General features: G+C 42.8%; 1 protein-coding gene across 2 annotated transcripts; it reads right to left on the bottom strand.

Annotated features, from left to right (window-relative positions):
- Window positions 1-410: 410 nt before the first annotated feature.
- Window positions 411-14,036, bottom strand: DENR (density regulated re-initiation and release factor). Of its 2 annotated transcripts, none has more exons than XM_080821815.1 (8): window positions 13,912-14,036; window positions 12,982-13,096; window positions 7,806-7,825; window positions 7,027-7,111; window positions 4,880-4,963; window positions 2,266-2,382; window positions 804-943; window positions 411-703 (listed from the first exon to the last, which is right to left on the bottom strand). In XM_080821815.1, exons 2-8 carry the CDS (start codon window positions 13,085-13,087, stop codon window positions 659-661), a joined length of 597 nt encoding a protein of 198 aa, XP_080677941.1. In that variant the 5' UTR covers window positions 13,088-13,096; window positions 13,912-14,036; the 3' UTR covers window positions 411-658. The 2 variants fall into 2 exon arrangements, with proteins under 2 accessions (XP_080677941.1, XP_080677940.1); XM_080821814.1 differs by having other exon boundaries at window positions 13,868-13,989.
- Between the last annotated feature and the right edge of the window lie 10,772 nt (window positions 14,037-24,808).

The raw sequence follows: 24,808 nt of genomic DNA, 5'->3' as shown, positions 1-24,808 counted from the left end.
TAAGCAAGAATGATTCTATCTTTAGGATAATGTCAACTAAGTGGCTTACTGGGTCAGACTGCAGATGGTTTTAAGGCTTTAATATACTTTACCAAATAATCTCCAGAACAATTCCTACCGACATGACGTTAATGTGACCACAAAGTGGACTTGGTTGGTAACAATGAAGCAAATTCAACCACAAATCTATCAGATGCCCAAACATCTCAAACTATCACACCAAAGAAGCAAGGAGACAGTTATTAATGGTGATGAAGCCAAAATTCAAATTCTTTAAAATATTATTCAGCTTTAAATCATGATTTCACTAAATCATGATTATTTTAAGATAATAAACAGAAAAGCTTTGCACAAAAAAATCTAGTGTTTTTCCAAAAATAAAAAGTTAATAAGAGAAAGAGAAAAGTCAGTACCAAATGACCAAAAATTTTTATTTGACTAAATTCTATTTCATGCATCAGCATGACAGTCTCCCCTGTTTATTAGACTTTGGCAATAAAAAAAAGAAGCAGCCTTATACAGAACAGTGAAAATGCCAAGGGTGAGGGTAATCTACAGTTTTACTGTAGGATAAATATATATATTTTTAAAAGGCCTCTCTCCCTTTGGCCATATCAACTCTCAGTTCAGATCATTAAATAGAGACAAATTTTCAAAATCACTTCTTTACTTCTCCAAGATCTTCGATGCTATCATCATCCACCTATAAAACACAAATAATCACATCTCATGAACTGTGGTATCAGATAAGCAACTTGCTTTAAAAACTTATATCCACAGGTGCACATGTTCTACCTACTCACCTCTGGCCATTTTTCCTGAATGACATCAATTATGTCATCTGTAAAGTCTCCCTGAATGATGATTTCATCCTCTCCTGTTACTGAGGCACCACAGGAGAATTTTTGAGCAAAAAATCTTTGTGCTTCTTTAAGATCAATTTCTGTTATTTTAAAGAAATAACAAGACTATAATTAGAATTATATACCAAAGGTATTTTTCAAGTTTGAAATTTAAAAGATTTTACTTATTTATTTGACAGAGAGATAGAAGAGCACAAGTAAGCAGAGCGGCAGGCAGAGGGAGAGGGGGAAGCAGGCTCTCCACTGAGCAGGGAGCCCAGTGTGAGGCTCCATCCCAGGACCCTCGGATCATGACCTGAGCCGAAGGCAGACACACTTAACCAACTGAGGCACCCAGGCACCCCCCCATTTTAAAATTTAATCTGTATCTTAATTTCATAAAACAGATTGCCTTAACGGGTTTTATATTCCTTTCATGATAATTACAAACTACCACAGGCAATGGTCTTCTTAACCATTCAACTTGTATTTTCAAGGTCAAATAAAGCTTTGGTACATAAAAATAGCATTATTTGGGGGGATGGAGTAACCGGGTGATGGGCATTAAGGAGGGGACACGATGTAATGAGCACTGGCTGTTATATGCAACTGATGAATCACTGAACTCTACCTCTGAAACTAATAATACACTATATGTTAATTAATTGAAGGAAAAATTTAAAAAATAAAAGATGCATTCTATCACTCACACACACACACACAAACAAAACATTATTCATACCATTCGTAACTCATATAGTAAGACCAAAATAAATCCAGGAACACATTAATTCCAAGCTTTAACATATACATTTCCAAGTACAATGTAGTTCTTCTGTTTATCCTTTTTTACAAGAGCAACAGTTAGAGCAGGGAAACAAATCTATTATCTAATGACCGTTTTTCAATTGTGTTGTCACAGGAAGGGACCTTGGTTTACAATTTCACTGTTCATTCAAGGCCTCCAGAAGGAGCTCTGAAGCAGGACATTCTGCTGATATCCACATTCCCTCACCCTCTGCTACTGTTCCCAGAGGGCACAAGCCATTCTGCAGCCTTTTGCCACCCAACCTGCAGGGACAGAGGAGCAGGACTGATAGGCTTCAAAAGGAATCCTACCTAACACTCCTCATTCCACATAAAATATGCTCAAGCAGGTCCTCTGTAAAGGAAAAAGTTAAACTAGATCCCTTTGCTAAACATTTTTAAATTCCTTCAAAATCTGATTTTGAAGCTATACTTAGACATGCAAAATCTCATTTTGTGTCTCCTTAGCAAAAAATAGACCTGTAAAATTTTCATGATGCCAGATTAAAAAAGAGACAGAAAGAGCAAGACAGAGACAGAGAGAGGGAGGGAGGGAGGCAGAGAGCAACAGAGACTATAGTTCACACATTTTAAACATACTTAAACTTGAACTCACCAAAAGTTGCAAGGCCACATACTCTTGTTACATATTTCTTCTTTGCTCTAGGAATTTTGGCTATCGTAACTTTTTGTGGTACAGTCTTCTTTTTTTGCTTTATTTGACCCCTTCCACCTTTATTTATTAAAAAAAGAGTTCCGCATCAATTGTTTTGGTCATAAAGAATACCGTCTTAAGCTTATTTATTTTCAAAAGGTACCAAATATTAATTTCTTCTTCTTCTAATACAAAACTAATAAACACACGCATGAGTATTCATTCAATAAATATTTATTAAGTAATATGTACCAAGCACTGCATCAAGGGCTGAGGACACAAAGATGAACAGAGGAAAACATAGTCCCTGCCCTCCAGGGACTCTCAGTCTAGTGAAAGAGACAAAAAAAGTTTAATAATTACTACAACTGATACATACTTTAACAGGAACCATGAATACTGCACACCACCACGGCTTTGCAGAAGAATGGCTTATTCAGCTTCTGGAGAACAGAAAAGGTTTCCCAGAAGAAATGGCACCTAAGTTCTTATAGAAGGGCTAGAGAGATACAGTAAGAAAGGCTATCCCAGGAGAAGAAAATAGTACAGAAATAAGAAGGCATTATACTTGAGAACTACAATTGTCTTGATGAAGGGTGCTTATGGATATGTAGGAGATAAAGCCAGAAAAGCGAACAATTAACTACCAGTCATTAAAGAACCAGCAAGTCAAGCTTTGTTATTTGATTTTATATTGAGGCAGAAGAAAAGCCACTGAATGAATGAAGGAGTTGAAAAAAAAAAAAAAAGATTTAGGTTTTAGGAGATCACTCTATAGCATGGAGGGTGAGCCTTTGAGAATTAAGGCCAGCAGAGAGCTATTGCAGGTTCCTACATTAGTTTAGGTGGAAATTAAACTCTAACAAAGCAGTCGTAAAGGTAATGTCGACTAGGCACAGGACAGATTAAGGAGAAGAAATAACACAATTTAGAACTCACTGAAAGGAATTAGTACTCAATAAATTAAGGAAGATGACTATAAAAAAAAAAAACTGATTAAAAGGAGCAAAGAAGGGAGGCATGAGTGGTTCAGTCAGTTAAGCAGCTGCTTTCTGTTCAGGTCATGATCCCAGGGTCTGGGATCTAGCCCAGAATCACGCTCCTTGCTCAGCAGGGAGCCTGCTTCAACCTCTGCCTGACTCCCCCTGCTTGTGATCTCTTTCTCTCTGACAAACAAAATCTTTAAAAAAAAAAAAAAAGGGAGCAAAGAAAGAGAATCCTAGGCAAGTGTCAGGTTCTGGCTCAGATGAATGGATAAAGTATGCTGTCATTAACCAAAAGACATAGATTTGGGACTTAGTAAGTTTGGTTTTCTTGGAAATACTGCATCTGAGGTGCCTGTGGGACCACACACACTGGCAGTCTAGAGATAAGGCCAGGACTAGAGGTACAGATTTAGGAATTTCAAGCGTGTAGAGTGGTGTCAGAAGTTAGGGGTGTGAAAGAATCATTCAGGGAAAAAAACTACAGAACGAGGAGGTAAGAGGGCTGAGCACAGGATCCTGGGAAATACAACTTCTTAGGGACAGAAGGGAGACGAGAAGCCTGCACTGAAGACGGAAGAGTGAGCGAGCGACAGGGAGGATGAAGAAAGAAGGCTGTTGCAAAAACCAACGAAGTATATGGCATTTCAAAGGGCGTGCTCGAATGCTCTTATTTCTTGGCAATTACTGAGCCACAGATGACCCCTACGAGAGGCATTTCAGTGGTGTGACAGTCAGCTTAGGGTGGAATGAGGCATGAACAATGAAGTACAAAAGAGCAAGGACAGTAAGTCTCTAGTCTTACTACAAAAGTCTGGCTAAGAAGGGCAGGACAAGGGATAAGAATGGGCTCTTGGGGCGCCTGGGTGGCTCAGTGGGTGAAGCCTCTGCCTTCGGCTCAGGTCATGATCCCAGGGACCTGGGATCGAGCCCCGCATCGGGCTCTCTGCTCAGTGGGGAGCCTGCTTCCTCCTCTCTCTGCCTGCCTCTCTGCCTACTTGTGATCTCTGTCTGTCAAATAAATAAATAAAATCTTTAAAAAAAAAAAAAAAAAGAAAAGAATGGGCTCTTGGGGGAATTTTTCTTGAAAGATGCAGAGTCCTTATTTATAAGCTAATTATAGTCATAGGGGAGAATAATTAAGGCAGAAGGAACAGGCAGGGACAGGATCCAGAGTATAGGAATTCATTTTGGAAGCAGGTAGAGAGGTATTTGGGGAAAAAAAAAAAAAATTACCAAGCAGACAACATGAGAGAAGAAAATCTTTTATCCATGTCTTCAACTCTAACTAAACAGAATACACAGGTATTTAATAAGGTAACAAAGTTTTCACATCATAAACAAGTTGGCTGGTTGCTTTTTGCATATGAACACAGCAAGTATGTTTTCTTAGGTCCAATTTACTGTAAAAGCCCAAATCATATGACATCCAGTCATCCTGAGAATATGATTCTGTGTGGCTCTGCAGGGTACACATATGGAACTACAGCAGCAGGGAGATATTACTGGCTCTGGGACTGTCCTCATTATGTATTTCCTCTGACAGAGAGAAGGTATGTTTATATAAATGAAGTCATGGATTTAGGCCTTACCTCTCTTCTGCTTTTTCTTCTCTTCCTCTTCCCCTGCTGTGCCTTGACCCTCAGTAATTCCAGCTTCTTGTTTCGGTGAATTTTCTAGATGTTAACAATGAAATCCAAAAGCATTAACAATACTTCAAAATAACCTTAAAAAAAAATCACCCCTGAGCAACTTCATACACAAATAAGGCATCTTGCCAACAACTGAGCATGCTGTTTCTAAAGCAAATGATTACATTGCTAAATTCCTATCCGGTCTAATTCTGGTCATTATGATTAAGTGCATGATGGTATGTGAAGATGAGGATCCTTTCAGCACAAAAATGCAGCACAAAACACTCAGACTCTGCAGGCATGTTTACATCTAAACGTATTAACCTAGGTAACAGAAGTCTGGGCCTAAGAAAACTCCTTCCTCGGGTCTTACACATCCTAGGCAGGTCACACCTGGGCTGACCATGACCACACAGACTTTAACACCCAACTTTAGGGTTCTTATCCAACCAAAGAAACGACCGTAGCTACTATCCAAAAAGACCTTCTATGAAGTTTCAGGAGTTGTGCCTCTTACAAACAATCTGACAAAGCAGCAAAATAGTGGAATAACATTGGGGACATCTAATAGGCCTGTTTCCAGCCCAGGCTCTCCTTTCTTCCTGCTTCTGCCTTCATTTCCACCAATCTTGTAATAGAAGCCAACAGTTTTAACAAAATTAAGGAATCTGCTCTCTGCAGTCTTCCTTTCCTCTGGCAACAGCAACTCCATTCTTCTAGTTGCCAAAACCCTAGATGCCTCCTTTTCTCACATCCCACATGCAGTACATCAGAAAGTCCTGTCAGCTCTACCTTCAAAACACATCGAGAATCTGCCTACATTCCCCGCCTCCACTGCTACCACTCTAGCAGGTCACCGACGTCTCCTGATGTGATTATGGCCGCAGCCTCTCATCTGCTCTACCTTCAAAACACATCGAGATGGGGCGCCTGGGTGGCTCAGTGGGTTAAAGCCTCTGCCTTTGGCTCAATCATGATCCCAGGGTCCTGGGATCGAGCCCGCATTGGGCTTTCTGCTCAGCAGGGAGTCTGCCTCTCCCTCTCTCTCTGCCTACTTGTGATCTCTATCAAATAAATAAATAAATAAAATCTTAAAAAAAAAACACACATCGAGAATCTGCCTACATTCCCCGCCTCCACTAGCTACCATTCTAGCAGGTCACTGTGGTCTCCTGACGTGATTATGGCCGCAGCCTCTAATCTGCTCTCCCTTTATTGCCTGTGCCCTCTTCAGTCTATTCTTTAGCATAGTGGCCAAAAGAGATGCTGTTGAAACAAAAGTTAGACCTTATCGTTCTTCTGTTCAAATCTCTCCGATAATTCCACATCTCGTTCTGAGTAAAAGCCAAGACTAGGCCTTTAAGGTGTGGTCCTCCATCAGCTCTCTGACTTCATCTCTGACCCTTCCCCACCCCCTCCATAAGCTCCAGGCACAAAGGCTTCCTTGGTGTTTCCTGAATGACAGGTAAGCTTTTACCTTAGGGACTTTGCACTTGCCCCACACCTGGAATATTCGTCCAGATATCCAAATGACTCACTCCCTCACTTCCTTTAGGTCTTTGTTCAAATGCAGTCTTTTCAGCAAAATCTTTCCTGCCACTACCTAAAATTTCAAATTCTTTCCCCAATAAGTCTTATTTCCCCATTCCCTGCTCATTGCTATTTAACATACTTATTTTATTTCTTATTTTACTTAGTCTCCCCTTTTTGAATATAATTTCCAAAGAGCACATCTTTTGTTTACTGCTTTATCCTCAGCATCTAAAACAAAGTGTACATAGAGTATGCTCACAAGGAGTAATTTGTTAAATGAATGAGTCAAAATACATTTGCTCCTAAACCTTCTTCTAAACTTCTCGTAAGAAGTTATTCTAAACTGTGTCAGAGAGGTTAAGACACATGAAGCAATGTATGACTCTATATAAGGAATTTTAACCCAAGAACGTAAAATGGTTTTGAAGCTAATTGGTATAAATACAATTCTGTAGTTGTATTTATACAATTTAGTGCTACTATAGGAGCACTTTCACATCTTTAAAACAATGCCTTATGTGCAGTTGTTTCAGATATACAAACATTCAGATGAAAGAAAAAAATGTTCATACCTACAGTAAGTTTTGCAAACTCATTTGGAAAATTCTTCTCTAACCACTGTCGACATTTAGCAACATCAGGCATATATTCACAGTACTGGGGGAGTGGGGGCGGGGAGAACAAATTGAGTCACAACAGAACATTTTCAATCAACCAGTACATCTTAATTAAGTCATTCCCTATTATTTGCCATATTAAGAATGATAAAACCAACTACTCCCACCCTACATTTTATCCACAGGAATTCTGTATTCCACCAGGAAATGCCCCATAAGAAATTAGGATTTTAAAAGGATTAAGCAGCTCCTCACAGTAGTAATCAAAACAGAAGGGCCATTAGAAAAAGGAGCAAACAGAAAAAAACGAGCATGTTCACTTCTTGCTTTGGGCACACAGGTGTCTCACTATTTTTGTGACTTGCCCACAGATCCTGACTTAGAAGCTTATTTACAGAAAATCTTATACATAATTTTAACTTATGCTTTCCTCTGCTTAGACATTAGATTTTGGCTTTAAGGCTAATCTCATTTTCTTAGGTAACTATTCGTAAGTTCCAAGTAAAAGTCCAAACTGTACAGCCAAGTACAAAAGATGTACACATATGATACAAAGACTAAAGAAAACAATGTGTAAGACCATAAAATTATTCTAACCCAAAGTTCTCTATAAAAAGTTGAAACTCAACTATCAAGTGGACAGAACATGAAAAATAAAGTTCTCAGGCTAGCTCTAAAATCAATGACCTCAAATGCAGAAGGTACAAAAAGAAAAGAACTGTAAAAGGACTTACCTCTGTTGGTAATGAACAGACTGGGGAAATGGAGAGAAAAAAGATTAGAAAATTTTAATACATAAACACACATGGTTCATCCCAACTTTTATTTTAAATTTGACAAAATGCTTCATTTCTATTTTTTCCTATAATTCTGTATCACTTTTCAAACACCACCCTTTTTTTTTTTTGAGGTAAAAGCCACATGGTTCATAGAGATATTCTAATTTTTGTTGTTGTTGTTTTTAATCTAAAGAAGACCACAACCCTCAGTTGGTGGAACATCAAACTATACTATCCTGCATATCTTAAGGTTTTACCATTAACCACTTCAATGGGTCTGAAGTTAAGCTGAGAACAATTCCCAATACAACAAAGCTTGAAAGGAAATGGTTATTTCCTTCGATAGTTTTACCAAAACAGCCACCAGTTTTTACTCATACTAACACATTCATAGACTTCAGTAGCACTTTTGCTACCATTTCTTTGCAATACACGTTTCCTTTTCTTTTTCATATTGTGCTACATAAGATTATGCAACTGTAAAGCTAGAGGGAACGTGGGTACAATCTTGCCCTCGTATAGGCTACACAGGCTAAGAACTAGAAGAACTCAAAAGGTTTCCCAATTTTAAACAGAATTGTTACTGGGTCAACCATTTTGTTTTTATTTTTAAGGTGAAGAATTGAATAGCTCAGTGTGCCCAATATCCTGAGATTTGTGACGGAGAAGAGGGCTGGTACACCATTACTCATCACAGCAATTATCATTACATGCGTTATTATGTGTCACCATCACCACCCTGTAAGTAAGAATCACATCTGCATTACCAATAGGTAAGTAACCTGCTGCATTTGGTTAGTAGAACAGGATTTGAACCCTGGGCAGTTTCTGAAGCCCTTAACCATGAAATCAGATTACATGACACACACAGATAGTGTAGCTGTGTGCCAGCCACGTGACTGTGGTATGCCTTCTCCTCATCCCACCATCACTTTTTTACAGCTGAAGCTCTAAAAAAGGTTCAATAGCTCAGACAAGGACTAAGGTGGTAGGTACCTGGCAGAAGAAATTCAGCACCTTTTTATTTCTTTTTGTTGTTGTTGTTTTCTATGTATTTATCTATTTTTTTTTACTATTAATATATAATGTATTATTTGCCCCAAGGGTACAGGTCTGTGAATCAATAGTCTTACACATTTCACAGCACTCACCATAGCACATAGCCTCCCCGCAATCCATAACCCCCGCCACCCTATCCCTCCTCCCACTCCTCAGCAACCCTCCATTTGTTTCGAGAGATAAGAGTCTCTTATGGCTTGTCTCCCTCCCAATCCCATCTTGTTTCATTTTTTCCCTCCCTACCTCCCTGCCCCCAGCCCTGCCTCTCAAATTCCTCATATCAGAGAGATCATATGGTAACTGTCCTTCTCTGATTGACTTATTGTGCTTAGCATAATACCCTCTAGTTCCATCCACGTCATGGCAAATGGCAAGATTTCGTTTCTTTTGATAGCTGCATAGTACTCCATTGTGTGTGTGTACACACACACACACACACACACACACCCACATCTTCTTTATCCATTCATCTGTTGATGGACATCTACGTTCCTTCCATAGTTTGGCTATTGTGGACATTGCTGCTATAAAGATTCAGGCAGCACCTTTTTATTTCGAGCGTAGAGATCTTTCCACCAAAGCTCGCCCTGATTAACCAGAGCTCTACAATCCTCACAGTTCAAGTTAAAATACCAGTAGGTACAGATATTCAGCCACACTTTCAGGATACAATTACAGGTTAAATACCATTATAGCAAATACTAAAGCTATAAAACTTTCTACGCCATTTCAAAGAATATTCAGTTCAACAAAATTCTAATACAATGAAAACATTTGGACAGTTCACTGTTACTTACTTTTTTTTTTTAAGATTTTATTTATTTATTTGACAGAGACATAGCAAGAGAGGGAACACAGGCAGGGGGAGTAGGAGAGGGAGAAGCAGGCTTCCTGCCGAGCCGGGAGCCCGATGCAGAGCTCCATCCGAAGACCCTGGGATCATGACTGGAGCCGAAGAAAGACACTTAATGACCGAGCCACACAGGCACCCCTGTTACTTGTTTTTTTTTTTTTTAATTTAATGTTACTTGCTTTTAAAGTCAAATTCCTGGGACACCTAGGTGGCGCAATCAGTTAAGTGTCTGCCTTTGGCTCCAGTCACGATCTCAGGGTCTTGGGATCAAGTCCCTTATCGGGCTTCCTGCTCGGCAAGAAGCCTGCTTCTCCTTTCCCTCTGCTGCTGTTCCCCCTGCTTGTGTGCTCTCTCTCTCTCTCAAATAAATACAATCTTTAGTAAATAAATAAATAATAAAATAAAGTCAGTCAATTTCCCTTTCTGTAAACCACTCCTTTTCGACATGCCGATCTAGCAGTTACCATCAAACCTGGCATCACTAATAGTGCAATTCCCTGACATTATGTACTTGCTGATGTGATGCAACATGAAGAACAAGGCATCATCGGCCATGAAACTTCCTGCTACGGTCTGAATGTTTGTGTCCCCTCAAAATTACTATGTTGAAATCCTATAATCCAATGTGATGGCGTTAGAAGGTGGAGCCTTTGGGTGTATTATTCATTCTTCCTTATAGCCTTCTGAAGTAGGCTCTTTAACAGATGAGGGAACTGGCTGAGGTCACACAAGTAAGTAACTGGCTGGGGCAGGATTCAAGTTCAGATTGAGTCTGAAGTCACAATCCTGAAGACAAAATGTCTCCCCAGAAAGGACACCATCCTACCTACCTGTTTCTCACTCTACTCCAACCAGCACTGTTACAATCAGCCCTTTCTTTTCCCTCTCTCCTGAAGACACTATATTACATCTTACCACCATACTGTTCTTGTGAATTCCTTCACCTTTCCTTGCAAACTCCATCCTGTATCTAAGGCTTCTCATTTCCTTGGAAATTTCCCTACTTCCCTCTGAACAAAGATCCCTGCTCTTCCTCAACTCCTAATTCATAGTTACACTCAGTACTGTTTAATTTAGCATTTAATACTCAATGCTTCTCCTACAACTAGACCACAAACTCCTTGAGGAAGTAACCTTGTCCCCAGCTTAGTGCCTGGGACATCAATACAAACTAGGGAGGGAAATGAAAATAAACCCTTCTCGAAAAGGTTAGGGACCTCTGGTCAACACAAATTATCACAGGGGTGCTTTGCGTATTTTGCACAGTTGTTCAAAAGCCACCTTAGCAGTCACATAAGCAATTTAACAAGAAGGTTTTCATATACCATATTTCATCAATGCTAAATTTTTATAGGGATTTATTTTATAATTATGGCATGTCAATTTGACAATTTTCTTTCTTAGTGGAACATAAAATAATGGTGAATCTTGTAAAACATGGAGTCTTAGATTAGATGAAATAGAGTACAAAAAACAATAGCTCTTAACTACCATCTGACAAAGATAAATAAACCATACTAAACTAGTACAGTTCTCTAATAATAAAACTTATTGTACTATGTTCTTGTGTTAGTTGCTGTATCAGAAGCCTTACACAAATCACCTTAGGACATAATCATTATTTTCATTGTACAGACCTTAAGAAACACACCTTTAATCCTTAACTCAATCAGGTAACTTGCCCAAGGTCACATAGCTGGTAATGCTGGAGTCAGGATGCAGACACTAGTCTGCGACTCCAAAGGCAAACAAGATGACCAAATAAGACTAGTATCATAACAAAACTCAATCAACCCTATAAAAAGTTTCCCTGCCTTATTCTCACTGAGGTATTTTATAATTTTTACTCTCGAAGATCTCCGATAAATATCAAGTTGACAACACTTTTTTTGTACTTTTTTTTAAAATATTTTATTTATTTATTTGACAGACATATCACAAGTAGGCAGAGAGGCAGGCAGAGAGAGAAGGGAGGAAGCAGGCTCCCTGCTGAGCAGAGAGCCCGATGCGGGGCTCGATCCCAGGACCCTGGGATCATGACCCGAGCCGAAGGCAGCGGCTTTAACCCACTGAGCCACCCAGGCGCCCCGACAACATTTTTTAATATCCCCTCTCCTTCCTTAGTAAACTAAACTCCAGATGATGTCTCTATTATACTTACAAAATGTAAAGTCTCCAAACACAAGCGCCTTTCCTGACTTATCCAATCACTACTCAGTCCCTGGCACCTAAAACACTGTGAGGCACCAAGTAAGTGGTCAAAAATATTTCCTGAGAAAAATTAGTATTTCCTTGCCCCCTCTGCTACCCTGTATCTTCAGATTTTTCTGAAACTTTGCAAAATGCTAATAAAATTAGGACCATTTCCAATTCACAAATATTTCTGCATTGAAAATGAGGGAAATGGGGAGCCTGGGTGGTTAGTGGGTTGAGCCTCTGCCTTCAACTCGGGTCGTGATCTCAGGGTCCTGGGATCGGGCCCGCATCAGGCTCTCTGCTTGGCGGGAGACCTGCTTCTCCCTCTCCCTCTCCCTCTGCTTGTGTTCCCTCTCTCGCTGTGTCTCTGTCAGGTAAATAAATAAAATCTTAAAAAAAAAAAAAAAGAAAGAAAGAAAATGAGGGAAAACACTCTAAGAAAAAAAGAATCTAGATTCAATCTAATAGATATATTAGTAATGAAACCAAGAAGACTCCCAAGACCGTCCTATGACCCACTCTTCCAACCTCATCATCTTCCATTCCTCACTGACACCCTCCCTATCCTATATCCACACTATACTAACCCAAAGCTGCTCACTTCTCCGCAGATGTGAATCAAGTCCTTTCCTGCATAGCTGTTCACTTCATCTGGGATGCTCTTCCCCACGTCCTCATCCAGTCCTTGTCATCCCTTCCGACTCAGTATCTTCCAAGAACTCCTACTCTAACAGCCAGGCTAGCAAGTAACATTAGCCTGAAATCATCTATTTCCAAATCTCTATTCCAACTGGACTATAAGCTTCTCCAGGCCAAGTAGCAAGACACAAGTCATACACATCAGGGGGAAAACAAGTTAACCCACGCCTCCTCTTCACCAACACCCCTCCAGCCCCCAAGTGAGGATTTCCCCAATAACAAAGACAGATAAGAGGATTAACAGGATCAAATGGGATACTACTATCACAATGCATACAAATAAAGTGAGCAAAAAAGAGCCATTTTCTGCTTTGTAACACTTGCCTCCACAGTAAAGGACTCGAAGTGGGTAGTCTGCATCTAACTTGGTATTGCCCCTCGGGTCTCCTTTGCAATCATGCCCACCGGATTCAGAAATATCAGCAGCCATCTCACAAACCTGTAAGCAAGGAAAATAACACATTTTCACTATTTTGGACCAAGACCCACGCCCTCGCACTAGCAATACCTCACCCCTAAATCTGTTTCGATTCTGTTCTTAAGTGAAGGATACAAGCTGCATTAGGATTCATAAAATATAAGCAATTCTGGGCACACCACTACCAGCTCCACAGGTCTACAGGGAAGCAAGTGACAGCAGCAAAAAGACCGTGAAGAATTGGGGTGGGGGTGGGTGGGTGGGGAGGGCACTAGTGGAAAGAGGAAGCAACGGGATAATAGGATGGGGAGGATGATCTGTAGTGACGGGACAAAAGGTCTAGGGGTGATCTGGGAGGGATGCAAACTGCAGCAAAAAAAGGCCACAAAGCAGCTGGAGTAAAAGAGGCTTGAAAGGGCTACGAAGAAGGGGTAGGTGACTAGAGGTGCCCTGGGTACAGGGTGTGGGGGCAGCTCAACGCCAAGGGAGGGACACAGAAATCAGGGAAGGGGATGGGAGTGGGAGGGGGCGGGGAGACCAGAACCTGAAGAGAGAAAATGGGGCCAGAAGAATCAGCAAGGGGCAGAATGTAAGAGCACTGGGGCGACAAGGGCGGCCAGGGCTTGGGGGAAGATCTGAGGCAAAGGGGCAATCCCGGGGACACCAGAGGGGCCCATGTGGGCGGGGGTGTGGAGACGCCCGGCCCGGCCCCCTTCCGCCGGGCAGCACCTCGGCTTCCCCCACGCTCTCTACGAGCTTCTCGGAAGAGGGAAAGGCACAAGGGGTCGTTACCCGGGCGGTCGCACAACCCCCGCCGCCTCCGCTCCCGCCACTACCGCCAGCTGAAGCGACACATGCAACTCCTCTTCCCCGGCCAGGGCCGCCTGAAAGCCCGTCTGCCAGCCGCGGTCCCGCGAGACAATAAGCCTTTATCGCGAGATTCAGGCCGCCGCTGGGCGGCTGTCGCGAGAAGCCTGGAGGCGGAGGCGGAGGGGACTTGAGGAGCATGCGCGTTTCGTTCGAGGGCGGGGCCAAGCCTCCGGCCGGCTGACAGCCAGTAGGCGGTGCTCGTTACCCGCGGAGAGAATGGGCGGTCGGCGTGCGGCGCGTGGAAGCGGGCGCGGATGGCAGTGGGGACGTGCGCCGTAGTCATCAGTGACTCCCTATTAATGAGCTGGGGAATGTTGCCCCGCGTCTGGGGTGCATCCTGGAGTCCTGACTAACCTCCAGCCTGTTGGATAAGTCACTCCTCCGCGGGGAGATGGCAGCTGGAAAAGGCGTTTGGTTTCAACACCTCTCCCTGCCCTGACTGAATTATTCTGGAGAAGATCATGTCAGCGCTCCTTAAATTGTTCTCATCGCCCATAATCTCGCCACCCTAACAGCTGTTTTCATCGCCTTCCTCGTATTTACCTATTCTTACATGGGTTGCAGATTGGAATTAATCTCTCGGGTCTCCGGCTTTCAGCAGCCAGAAGCCGGGTAGACAGAACCACACGCGGGGCGGGGGGCGTCTCAGCTCTGCTTCCATCCGGTTGTTTTCCTTCGGGAAAATCCCTTCCTCACCGTGCTCCGCCTGAGTCCCATTTGTGAGATGGGAACAACATGACAGTGCTTGCAGATCTCTGAGGGTTAGGAAAATGATGACCCAAACGTGCTTCGTAGCTGGTGGAGGTCGTTCTTTTGTATTTTGTTTTGTCCTCCACCTCTTTGCTTCCTTCCCTGCCAATTTCTTTTGCCACCACCAACACCACCCTTGAATTTTCTGCTCAAGATTTACTTCGTGTGCACAAAGCCATCTGGCATAATCTTTTCCACCAGAGACTGTGGCCTCCACTCTGACATCTTTCTTAAAAGAGGAGTCTCTCCATTCCCCCATAGAAGAGTCAATTCTATTTAGTGAAAGAAGATCTTATTCCCAAACGTGGTTGAGTCCAATAATAATAGCTTTCTGTTCCAATAACAACTTCCATTTACTGACACCCAGCTGCCACTATGTGCCAACAACCTGCTCATTTAGGAATATAGAGTCCAGGGGATTCACTCCACAAAATTATCTTGTGTTCCTATTATGTGCCAAGCACTGTGCTAGGCACTGGGGATACAGTGAACAAGAGACAAATGTCTACTCTTGTTAAACTAAATAGTCTTTAAAGTGATAGCTGATTTGATCCTTACAATAACCCCCCTAGGTATTGTCTTCAGTTTCCAGATGGTAAAATTGTAGCTCAAAGGTGGAATGAATTAAGTTGACATGTGCTTAAAATCACACAGCTAGGGGCGCCTGGGTGGCTCAGTGAGTTAAAGCCTCTGCCTACAGCTCAGGTCGTGATCCCAGGATCCCAGGGTGATGGGATCGAGCCCCGCATCGGGCTTTCTGCTCAGCGGGGAGCCTGCTTCCCTTCCTCTCTCTCTGCCTGCCTCTCTGCCTACTTGTGATCTCGGTCTGTCAAATAAATAAATAAAATCTTTTTAAAAAAATCACACAGCTAATAGCATATTTTATTGATCTTAAGATGCGTATTTTTCCACATTTTAATATCTTATACCAAGACACATTGCAATGGATGAAGTTTTAGCGTTGTGTCATGGTTTAACTGGCAGCTCTTTTCTTTCTTAGGGTTGCATAAAATAATGGCGTCCCATAATCAATGGCATCTTAGATGTGATGAGATGTGGCTAAGTGGCCAGTCCTGTGTAGTAGACTCAATGGCTGCAGTTCCCTTCCTCACCCTTTTCCTGTTCTGCTTGGTAAAGAAGGGGGTACTGGACCCCCAGAGACTACATTCCCTGGCTTTCTTGTTCCTGAGTTTCCAGCTGGGTTCAGCCAACAGGAGGCAGCAATAGAAACAGTCACCTTCCCAGCCCTCCCACCCCACCCCTGTGAACAGCATCCCTGACTTCACTGGTTAACCCGCTGTATTGTTAGGAGATCCCTGACCCTGGGCACCTGTACCATAATTTCCTCCTGGATCTAATCTGTAGCCTGGCAGTGTGACTGTTGGCTTCTTGCTGCCACTAGTCTCTGAATTGCTTCAACCACCTCTGTTTATCTTTTCAACTGTTTTTTTTTTTTTTAAAGACTTTATTTATTCGACAGACAGAGACCACAAGCAGGCAGAGGCAGGCAGAGAGAGAGGAGGAAGCAGGCTCCCTGCCGAGCAGAGAGCCCGATGCGGGGCTCTATCCCAGGACCCTGAGATCATGACCTGAGCTGAAGGCAGAGGCCTCAACCCGCTGAGCCACCCAGGCGCCCCTCTTTTCAACTGTTTTATTTTTTTTTTTTTAGATTTTTTTTTAATTTGATAGAGAGATCACAAGTAGGCAGAGAGGCAGGTGGTGGGGGAGGGAGATGCAGGGCCCCCACCGAGCAGAGAGCCCAATGTGGGGCTTGATTCCAGGACCCCAGGATCACGACCTGAGCCAAAGGCAGAGGCTTAAACCCACTGAGCCATCCAGGCGCCCCATATCTTTTCAACTCTTTATTCCCCACGTAACTAACCCCCCGAATGAAACCCCCCCCCGCTTAAATACTTAGATGGGGTTATTTTCTGGGCAGACTGTACCTGAACACCACTGGCATTCAAACCTAGACTTGAACTTCCTAGCATATACTACAGCCTATCAGCTCTCAAGTTCTAAAAGCAGGAGCCACATACTAAATAAACTTCCCAGAGGTTTCTTACCCAGAAGCCACAGACTCTTTGAGGAGCAGTGGAGTCATGACAAAGAATATAGGAATCCATTTGTGCACCAAGCATTGTCAGGAAATTGACTAAACATCTTTTAGACTTAAATTTTACTTTTTTTTTTTTTTTTTTTTTGGACAGAGAGACAGCAAGAGCTGGAACATAAACAGGGGTATTGGGAGAGAGAGAAGCAGGCTTCCTGCTGAGCGGGGAGCCTGATGTGGGCTTGATCCCAGGACCCTGAGATCATGACCTGAGCTGAAGGGGCAGAGGTTTAACAAATGAGCCTCCCAGACACCCCAAATATTACTATTTTCTACCGTAAATCACGCTTTCGTTCCTGTGAAAGCTCAAAGATTGAATCTAATTGGCCTGCCTCCAGCTGCATCCAGTCCTAAATCCATTCCCGTAACTGAAGAAGCCCGGAGTCAAGGGTCCACCTTTGGAGCTGGGTTTAGAGGGTGGAGACAGGTACAGCCCAAAGGAAATACGAGGTTCTCTGAACAGGAGGGGAATGATGTCAAAGTATCAAAACAACAGACGTCCGCTGAATTCATCTTCATACTCACATGTGCTAAAAATTATGAAATAATCTCATGCACTTACATCAAGTGGATATATAGGTGAGGCAGACTTCCTTACTAACAGAATCCTGCTTCGCTTGAGCGAGCCGTGTGTCCAGCTAGACGCTTGATTTCCCAGCCTCCCTTGCAACGAAGGTGACTATGTGACACAGCCCTGGTGCATGAGATATAGGCAGACAGTGAGGGGGGGCATCCCTTCTGTTGGGAAACATTGTGCCAGCTTTCTAAATGGACAAATATATGGTGTCCTAGCCCTCTTTGATGTCATCTCCATCTTTCACTATCCTTGAGCTATTTTATAATTTTGTAAATTGTGGAAAACTGAGAAATGCAATTGGCTCTTGTCCAGAGAAATGCAAATGAATTCTGTCTGGTAGAGCTGCATTGATCATTTCTCTGTTGACTAGTTTTCCATCCCTCTGTAAATTCACTGTAGCATTCCCAATTGCCTGTGCGTGTGTGTATGATTGCCTATGTGTGAATGTTTTCGAGAATTCTCCTTTGAATTGGTTTCAGCATCTTACTGATTTCCTTATTAATTAATAAGTGAAATAGAATATTTGACACTTGTTTATTTTATGAGATAAGAGCCATGCTTTTATTCTTTTAGAAATTCATCATTTGATACTTCTCCAATAAAAAGACAAGGCTTCTCGTTAAAAAAAAACAAAAACCTTGACCTTTCTTTTTTCTGACTGGAACATGAACACAAACCATCTTCAACCGTGAGGGTCTAGCCAGACCATGAGGGTACCTATGCCAAGGATTTGGGATTGGAAATGTATAAAAAGCCTGTGTTCCTGATAGCATTATTGAGTTACCATATCCGTTCTTGACTGCCTCCCTTCCAAGCCTTTCTATTGTGAAAATTCCCTGCTCTTCCCCAGCCCCCATCAGTTTAAACCAATGCAGTGGGCTTTTCTATTATACTACAGAATGCATTCCTAAATTATACTATCAAAGAGTCAGAGAAAGAAAGAAAGAAAGAAAGAAAGAAAGAAAGAAAGCTAGACATTTCCTTTTGTTTTTTTTTTAATAGGCTCCACATGGAGCCTAATGTGGGAGTTTGAACTCAAAACCCTGAGATCAAGACCTGAGCTGAGATCAAGAGTCAGACCCTTAGTCGACTAAACTACCCAGGTGCCCCTAGATGTTTCCTTTAGCACAAGAGGGAAACCTGTGGTCAAGCAAAACATGGCTGAAAAAAAGGAACAAAGGTGAGCCCTTGCTAAAGGATGATGGGGAAATAATGTTGCAAGACCAGTCATTCAGATGAAGCGTGGACGAAGGGGCATTCCGACCCTCGCTTTCTGAGAAGTCTTCTAGCAAAGAGAATGAAAGACTTTGCCCTGGGCTTCTTGGATTAGGAGTGAATTCTTACCACAGGTGACACCTTGTCATAAAATCATCTATTTTTTCAGGAAGTCATGGGTTTTATTTTTCCACTGTTGGGGCTAGGCTGGCCCTTAGCCAGACATTTTCTACTACCTGGTTCCTTCTGGGCATTTTCAAGATGGTCACTTGGGGTGGATTGGATATTTGTTGATTGCCTTTCTAGCATCCATTGTCTGTAACAGGCCCATTTTAGTTTGAAAGGGTTTTCTCTCTCCTCCATACTATACCCATGTGGTCCAATTGGACCTTCACAAACCCCCATCCAGAGGCAGAGCATGTGACCCAGGTCCAAGGCAATCAGCATGTGGTATCCTGGTAGTAACAGTGATTAAATAATTCAAGGGTAGATCAATCACAGCGAATTTCAGCATGTCTTCAAGGGAGCTGTTGGCAGCCATCTTGCCACCATGTGGCCTGCGAACAAAATCAATATTAAGGAGGGCAGAAGTGAGAGATGGAGAACGTTGACCTCTGATTCCAGCCACACTCAAAGTTAGCTCTAACCCTTGGCCCTTCAGTTGTAAAAGTCAACAGATTCCCATTTTTGCTTAAGCCAGTTTGCATAGGAGTGTCACTTTCAAATTAGTTACTTCTTTTTTTTAAGATTGTATTTATTTTTTTTTTGAGAGAGAGAGAGAGAGCATGAGAGGGGAGAGAGTATGAGGGAGAAGCAAACTCCCCACTGAGCAGAGAGCCTGATGTGGGACTCTATCCTGGGACTCCAGGATCATGACCTGAGCCTAAGGTGGTCGCTTAACCAACTGAGCCACCCAGGTGCCCCTCAGATTTGTTCTGATGAACACATAGGTTTAGGGCTAGGAAAGCCTTTATAAGGGTTTATGAAGATCTGTTCCAGGCTAATATTTCCCAATATTTTCCCCCACTGTAACACATACAATGGATATTATGCCCTTGCAGAGCACAATCTCATTTTAAAAAGTCTACCTTTTGATGAACCACCAGAATGACTGCTAAGATGACAAGTACTAATAAAATTTATAATATATTTATTATTTATAATATAATATAATATAAAATAATATAATATAATTATTATATATTATATATATTTATATATTTTTCAGGATGCCTAAATGACTCAGTTGGAAGAACCCACAACTCTCTCCCTCTCTCTCTCTCTTTTTTTTTTTTTTTTTAAGATTTTACTCATTCATTTGAGAGAGAGCACAAGAAGGGGGAGCAGCAGAGGGAGAGGGAGAAGCAGGCTTTCCGCTGAGCAGGGGGCCCAATGTGGGCCTCGATCCCGAAACCCTGGGATCATGACCTGAGCCAAAGGCAGAGGCTTAACTGACTGAGCTATCCAGGTGCCCTGAGCGTGCAACTCTTGATCTTGGGGTCGTACATTCCAGCCCCATATTGGGTGTAAAGATTACTTAAATAAAACTTTAAAAAAAGTAATAATTTATAACTTTCACAATTACTTACAATTCACGTGTAAGATAGGTTGCTATGAACAATGGCAGATTCAATGGACTGTCTCTTGTTTTTTTCTTCTCTCCTACTCAAGAGGGTGTTTTAGAGTTGTTAGAACAGGGGCTGGCCTGGGGTCACTGGATGGCTCAGTCAGCTAAGTGTCTGCCATCAGCTAAGGTCATGATCTCAGGTCCTTGGACTCCCTGCTCAGCGGGGAGTCTGCTTCTCTCTCTCTCTCTCTGCCCCCCACCTTGCTTGTGCTCTCTCTTTCTTGCTCTCTAATAAATAAATAAAATCTGAAAAAAAGAAAAAGAAAAGCACAAGGACTGGCCCAATGAGAAACATCATGGGCTTAACCTTCAATCTGTCTCATTTGGTTAAGTAAATAAGATGTCAAACTCTAATACTTTCATACCTATTAACAATAAATTACCAGACATGTACAACACACACAGCTGAATTCAATATACCAGTGGATTGAGAAGCCCATGGAAGAGAACAGCTTAGGGAATCGGGCTCAGTTTATTCCCAGGCCATAGGAGCTACTTTTATTTATTTATTTATTTGACAGAGAGAGAGATCACAAGTAGGCAGAGAGGCAGGCAGAGGGAGAGGAGGAAGCAGGCTCCCCGCTGAGCAGAGAGCCCGATGCGGGGCTCGATCCCAGGACCCTGAGACCATGACCTGAGCCGAAGGCAGAGGTTTTAACCCACTGAGCCACCCAGGCACCCCATGAGCTACCTTTATTTTTATATATATATATATATATATATATTTTATTTGTTTATTTGAGAGAGAGAGACAATGAGAGAGAGAGTATGAGAGGAGAAAGGTCAGTGGGAGAAACAGACTCCCTGGCAAGCAGAGAGCGCGATGTGGGACTCAATCCCAGGACTCCAGGATCATGACCTGAGCCAAAGGCAGTTGCCCAACCAACTGAGCCACCCAGGCACCCTGAGCTACCTTTAAAACTAACAAATTCTTCATCTGTTAGCCCAGGTCTGAACTGAAAAAGAATTTTTTTTTTCCCCCTGAAAAGAGAGTTTCTATCTGTCAGGTTTCACTCTTGAAGGATGGGTATCCTTCAAGAATTGTTCTCCCAAGAGCAATTGGGTCTTTTTTTTTTTTTTTAAAGATTTTATTTATTTGGCAGAAAGAGACACAGTGAGAGAGGGAACACAAGCAGGGGGAGTGGGAGAGGGAGAAGCAGGCTTCCCGCTGAGCAAGGAGCCCAAATGGGGAGCTCGATCTCAGCATACTGGAATCATGGCCCTACCGGAAGGCAGATGCTTAATGACTGAGTCACCCAGGCGCCCCCCCCGGGGTCTCTGATATGCAAACTGGTTTAAAATCGAGAAGCAGATTCCAGTTTCAAGCATGGCTGGATCCTAGAGATGAAACAGCATACTCAAGACTCTATCTTAGGGTGCCTGGGTGGCTCAGTCGGTTAAGCCTCTGACTCTTTGTTTCAGTCTAGGTCGTGATCTCAGGGTCTTGAGATCAAGCCCCACGTGAGGCCCCCTGCTCCGCGAGGAGATTAAGCCTCTTTCTCCCTCTCCCTCTGCCCCTCTCTCTCTAAAATAAATAAATAAATCTTTAAAAAAAGAATCTCTCTCTCTCTCAGAGAACAATAAAGCAAATGTGAAAATGTTTATGCTCGGTAGTTCTGGGTAAATGTATAGGACTTACTTTGCACTGGACTTGCAGCTTTTTGCAAGCTTAAAATTATTTCAAATTTAAATGTTTATTTATTTATTTATTTATTTTAAGATTTTATTTATTTATTTGACAGACAGAGATCACAAGGAGGCAGAGAGAGGAGGAAGCAGGCTCCCCGCTGAGCAGAGCCCAACGTGGGGCTTGATTCCAGAACCCCGGAACCATGACCTGAGCCGAAGGCAGAGACTTTAACCCACTGAGCCACCCAGGCGCCCCTAAATGTTTATTTTTTAAGATTTTATATGTTTATTTGACAGAGAGCGAGCATAAGCAAGGGGAGCAGCAGGCAGAGGGGGAAGCAGTGTCCCTGCTGAGCGGGGAGCCTGCTCCCAGGACCCTGAGATCACGACCCGAGTGAAGGAAGACGCTTAACTGACTGAGCCATCCAGGCGCCCCTTAAATGTTTTTTTTAAAAAGGAAACCATTTCTTTTCATCTCGTGGCTCATTCCCTTATGCTTTCTTCACATTCCCTAAATACTTAGGTTAGTTTCTACTAGTTTAGCGATCCCCCCCCCCCAAAAAGAGAGATTATCTTTTCCATAGTTCTAGCAAACAACTCAAGTTTAGTATCTGCCACACACTGAATGTTTGTGTCCTCCAAAAATTCGTATGTTGAAAGCCTAACAGCTGATGGTAGTAGGAGGCAGGCCTTTGGGGAAGTGATTAGGTCATATGGATGGAGCCCTTATGATGGGATTAGTGCTCTTAGAAAAGACAACCCAGGGGCGCCTGGATGGCTCAGTGGGTTAAAGCCTCTGCCTTCAGCTCAGGTCATGGTCTCAGGGTCCTGCGATCGAGCCCCGCATTGGGCTCTCTGCTCAGCAGGGGACCTGCTTCCTCCTCTCTCTGTCTGCCTCTCTGACTACTTGTAATCTCTGTCTATCAAATAAATAAATAAATAAAAATCTTTAAAAAAAGAAGAGAGACCCCAGAGCGTTCCCTTCCTCGTTCCGCCATGTGAGGACGCAGAGGGATGCTGTCGCTCCGGGAAGCAGACCCTCACCAGTGAACTTGCCAGCACCTTGACCTTGGACTTCCCAGCCTCCAGAACGGTGAGAAATAAATTTCTCTCATTCAAAAGCCATTCAGTTGATGGTATTTTGCTACGGCAGCCCAAATGGACTAAGATGGTGAATCGTTAGCCTTTCAAGTCCAGTGCCCAACCCTGAGCCAATCACCTGTGGGGTGGGAATGAAATGGTCTGATTTGCCAGGCCAGGTGGATGGAACCAAATCCTCCCAAACCTCAGAGAGGGTCAAACCTCAGGGATGGATGGATCACCAAAGGAAGTCAGGGCGTTAATGCCAAGGGAGGGCACATGGATGCTGGGAAGGCAAAAACAGCATCTAAGAACCCCATCGTATGAGCTCTTGGTCCCAGAAGCCCTGCTCAAAGGGAGAGAGGGCAGGGGACTGAAGGAACAGGCGAGGGGCAGTCGTGACAGAGGCTGATGGAGACCAACCTGTTCTGCTTCTCCAAAAAGCAGATGTTTAATAAGGTCATTTGCTCTTCTTGCAATGCAGGACTGACGAGGGACACAACCAGTTCTGCCACAAGAGGCCCATAAATATTCAACATAGAGGAAGACTCATTTGCAAAAACGATACAATTTTATCATGATGGGCATTGCTCTAAGTTTGCAGTGAAACCAGTCTTTGCTTAGTCTAACTGAAGACCTCCCTACTCCCTCCTCTAAGGGGCCCAAAGCTCCTTGACATTCGTGTTACAATATGTTTAGAGTCGTGTTACAATACATTTACATATATATATATTTTTTTTAATTAAAAAATATTACTGGGGGGGGGCGCCTGGGTGGCTCAGTGGGTTAAAGCCTCTGCCTTCGGCTCAGTCATGATCCCAGGGTCCTGGGATCGAGCCCTGCATCGGGTTCTCTGCTCGGCAGGGAGCCTGCTTCCTCCTCTCTCCCTGCCTGCCTCTCTGCCTACTTGTGATCTGTCTGTCAAATAAATAAATAATCTTAAAAAAAAAACATTACTGGGGCACCTGGGTGACTCAAGGGTCATTTCAGCTCGGGTCATGATCTCAGGGTAACGAGATCAAGCCCCACGGTGGGCTAAAAAAATCTTAAACAATATAGAAATCTGTATAGTAAAAAAATGAAAGTTTCCCCCTCTCCAAAGTGCTGTTAACGGTTTGGTACAGGGGGCACCTGGCTGGCTTAGTGGGTAGAGCATCACTCTTGATCTCAGAGTTGTAAGTTTGAGTCCTACATTGGGTATAGAGACTATTTAAAAATAAAATCTTAGGGGCGTCTGGGTGGGTCAGTGGGTTTAGCCTCTGCCTTCGGCTCAGGTCATGGTCTCAGGGTCCTGGGATCGAGTCCCGCGTCGGGCTCTCTGCTCAGCAGGGAGCCTGCTTTCCCCTCTCTCTCTCTGCCTACCTCTCTGCCTACTTGTGATCTCTCTCTCTGTGTGTCAAAAAAATAAATAAATAAAATAAAATCTTTAAAAAATAGCTTTGTGTATATAATGATAATAATAATAGAGATATTAGTTAGACCATATATAGCGTCCACACTGTGTTATGCACTGTTCCAAGCACTTTACCTAGATTAACTCATTTCACCTTCATGGAGAATGATGTGGGTAACCTTGTTTCCATTCCACACAAGGAATAGAGAAATGAAGTAGCTTGTAAGATCTCACAGCCTAAAAGTGGGAGAATTAACTTTAAACCCAAGCATTCTAACTCCAGAGTATGTACTGTTCCAAATTTTTCAATTACGTATGCATATTTTTTGAGTTGCAATTCACATAAAATTAACCATTTAAAGTGTACAGTTCAGTGGCATTTCATACATTGTTGTGTGAACATCACCTCTATCTAGTCCAAAACATTTTCATCACCACCCCCCCAAAAAACCCTCTGTATCCATTAGTCAATTGGCATT

The sequence above is a fragment of the Martes martes genome (assembly GCF_963455335.1).
Source record: "Martes martes genome assembly, chromosome: 13".
In the NCBI taxonomy this organism is placed as follows: Eukaryota; Metazoa; Chordata; class Mammalia; order Carnivora; family Mustelidae; genus Martes; species Martes martes.
The sequence above is the reverse complement of the archived record's forward strand: the minus strand, read 5'-3'. Positions and strand labels throughout refer to the sequence as shown.

What these genes read in the sequence shown, in the direction of transcription:
- DENR (XM_080821815.1), bottom strand. Translation starts at nt 13,087, where the DNA reads ATGGCTGCTGATATTTCTGAATCCGGTGGGCATGATTGCAAAGGAGAC. An exon ending in GTTTGCAAAACTTACTGTAG is followed by an intron (nt 4,964 to 7,026) that starts GTATGAACATTT and finishes GTTAACATCTAG; the next exon opens with AAAATTCACCGAAACAAGAA. An exon ending in TTCAGGAAAAATGGCCAGAG is followed by an intron (nt 704 to 803) that starts GTGAGTAGGTAG and finishes TGTGTTTTATAG; the next exon opens with GTGGATGATGATAGCATCGA.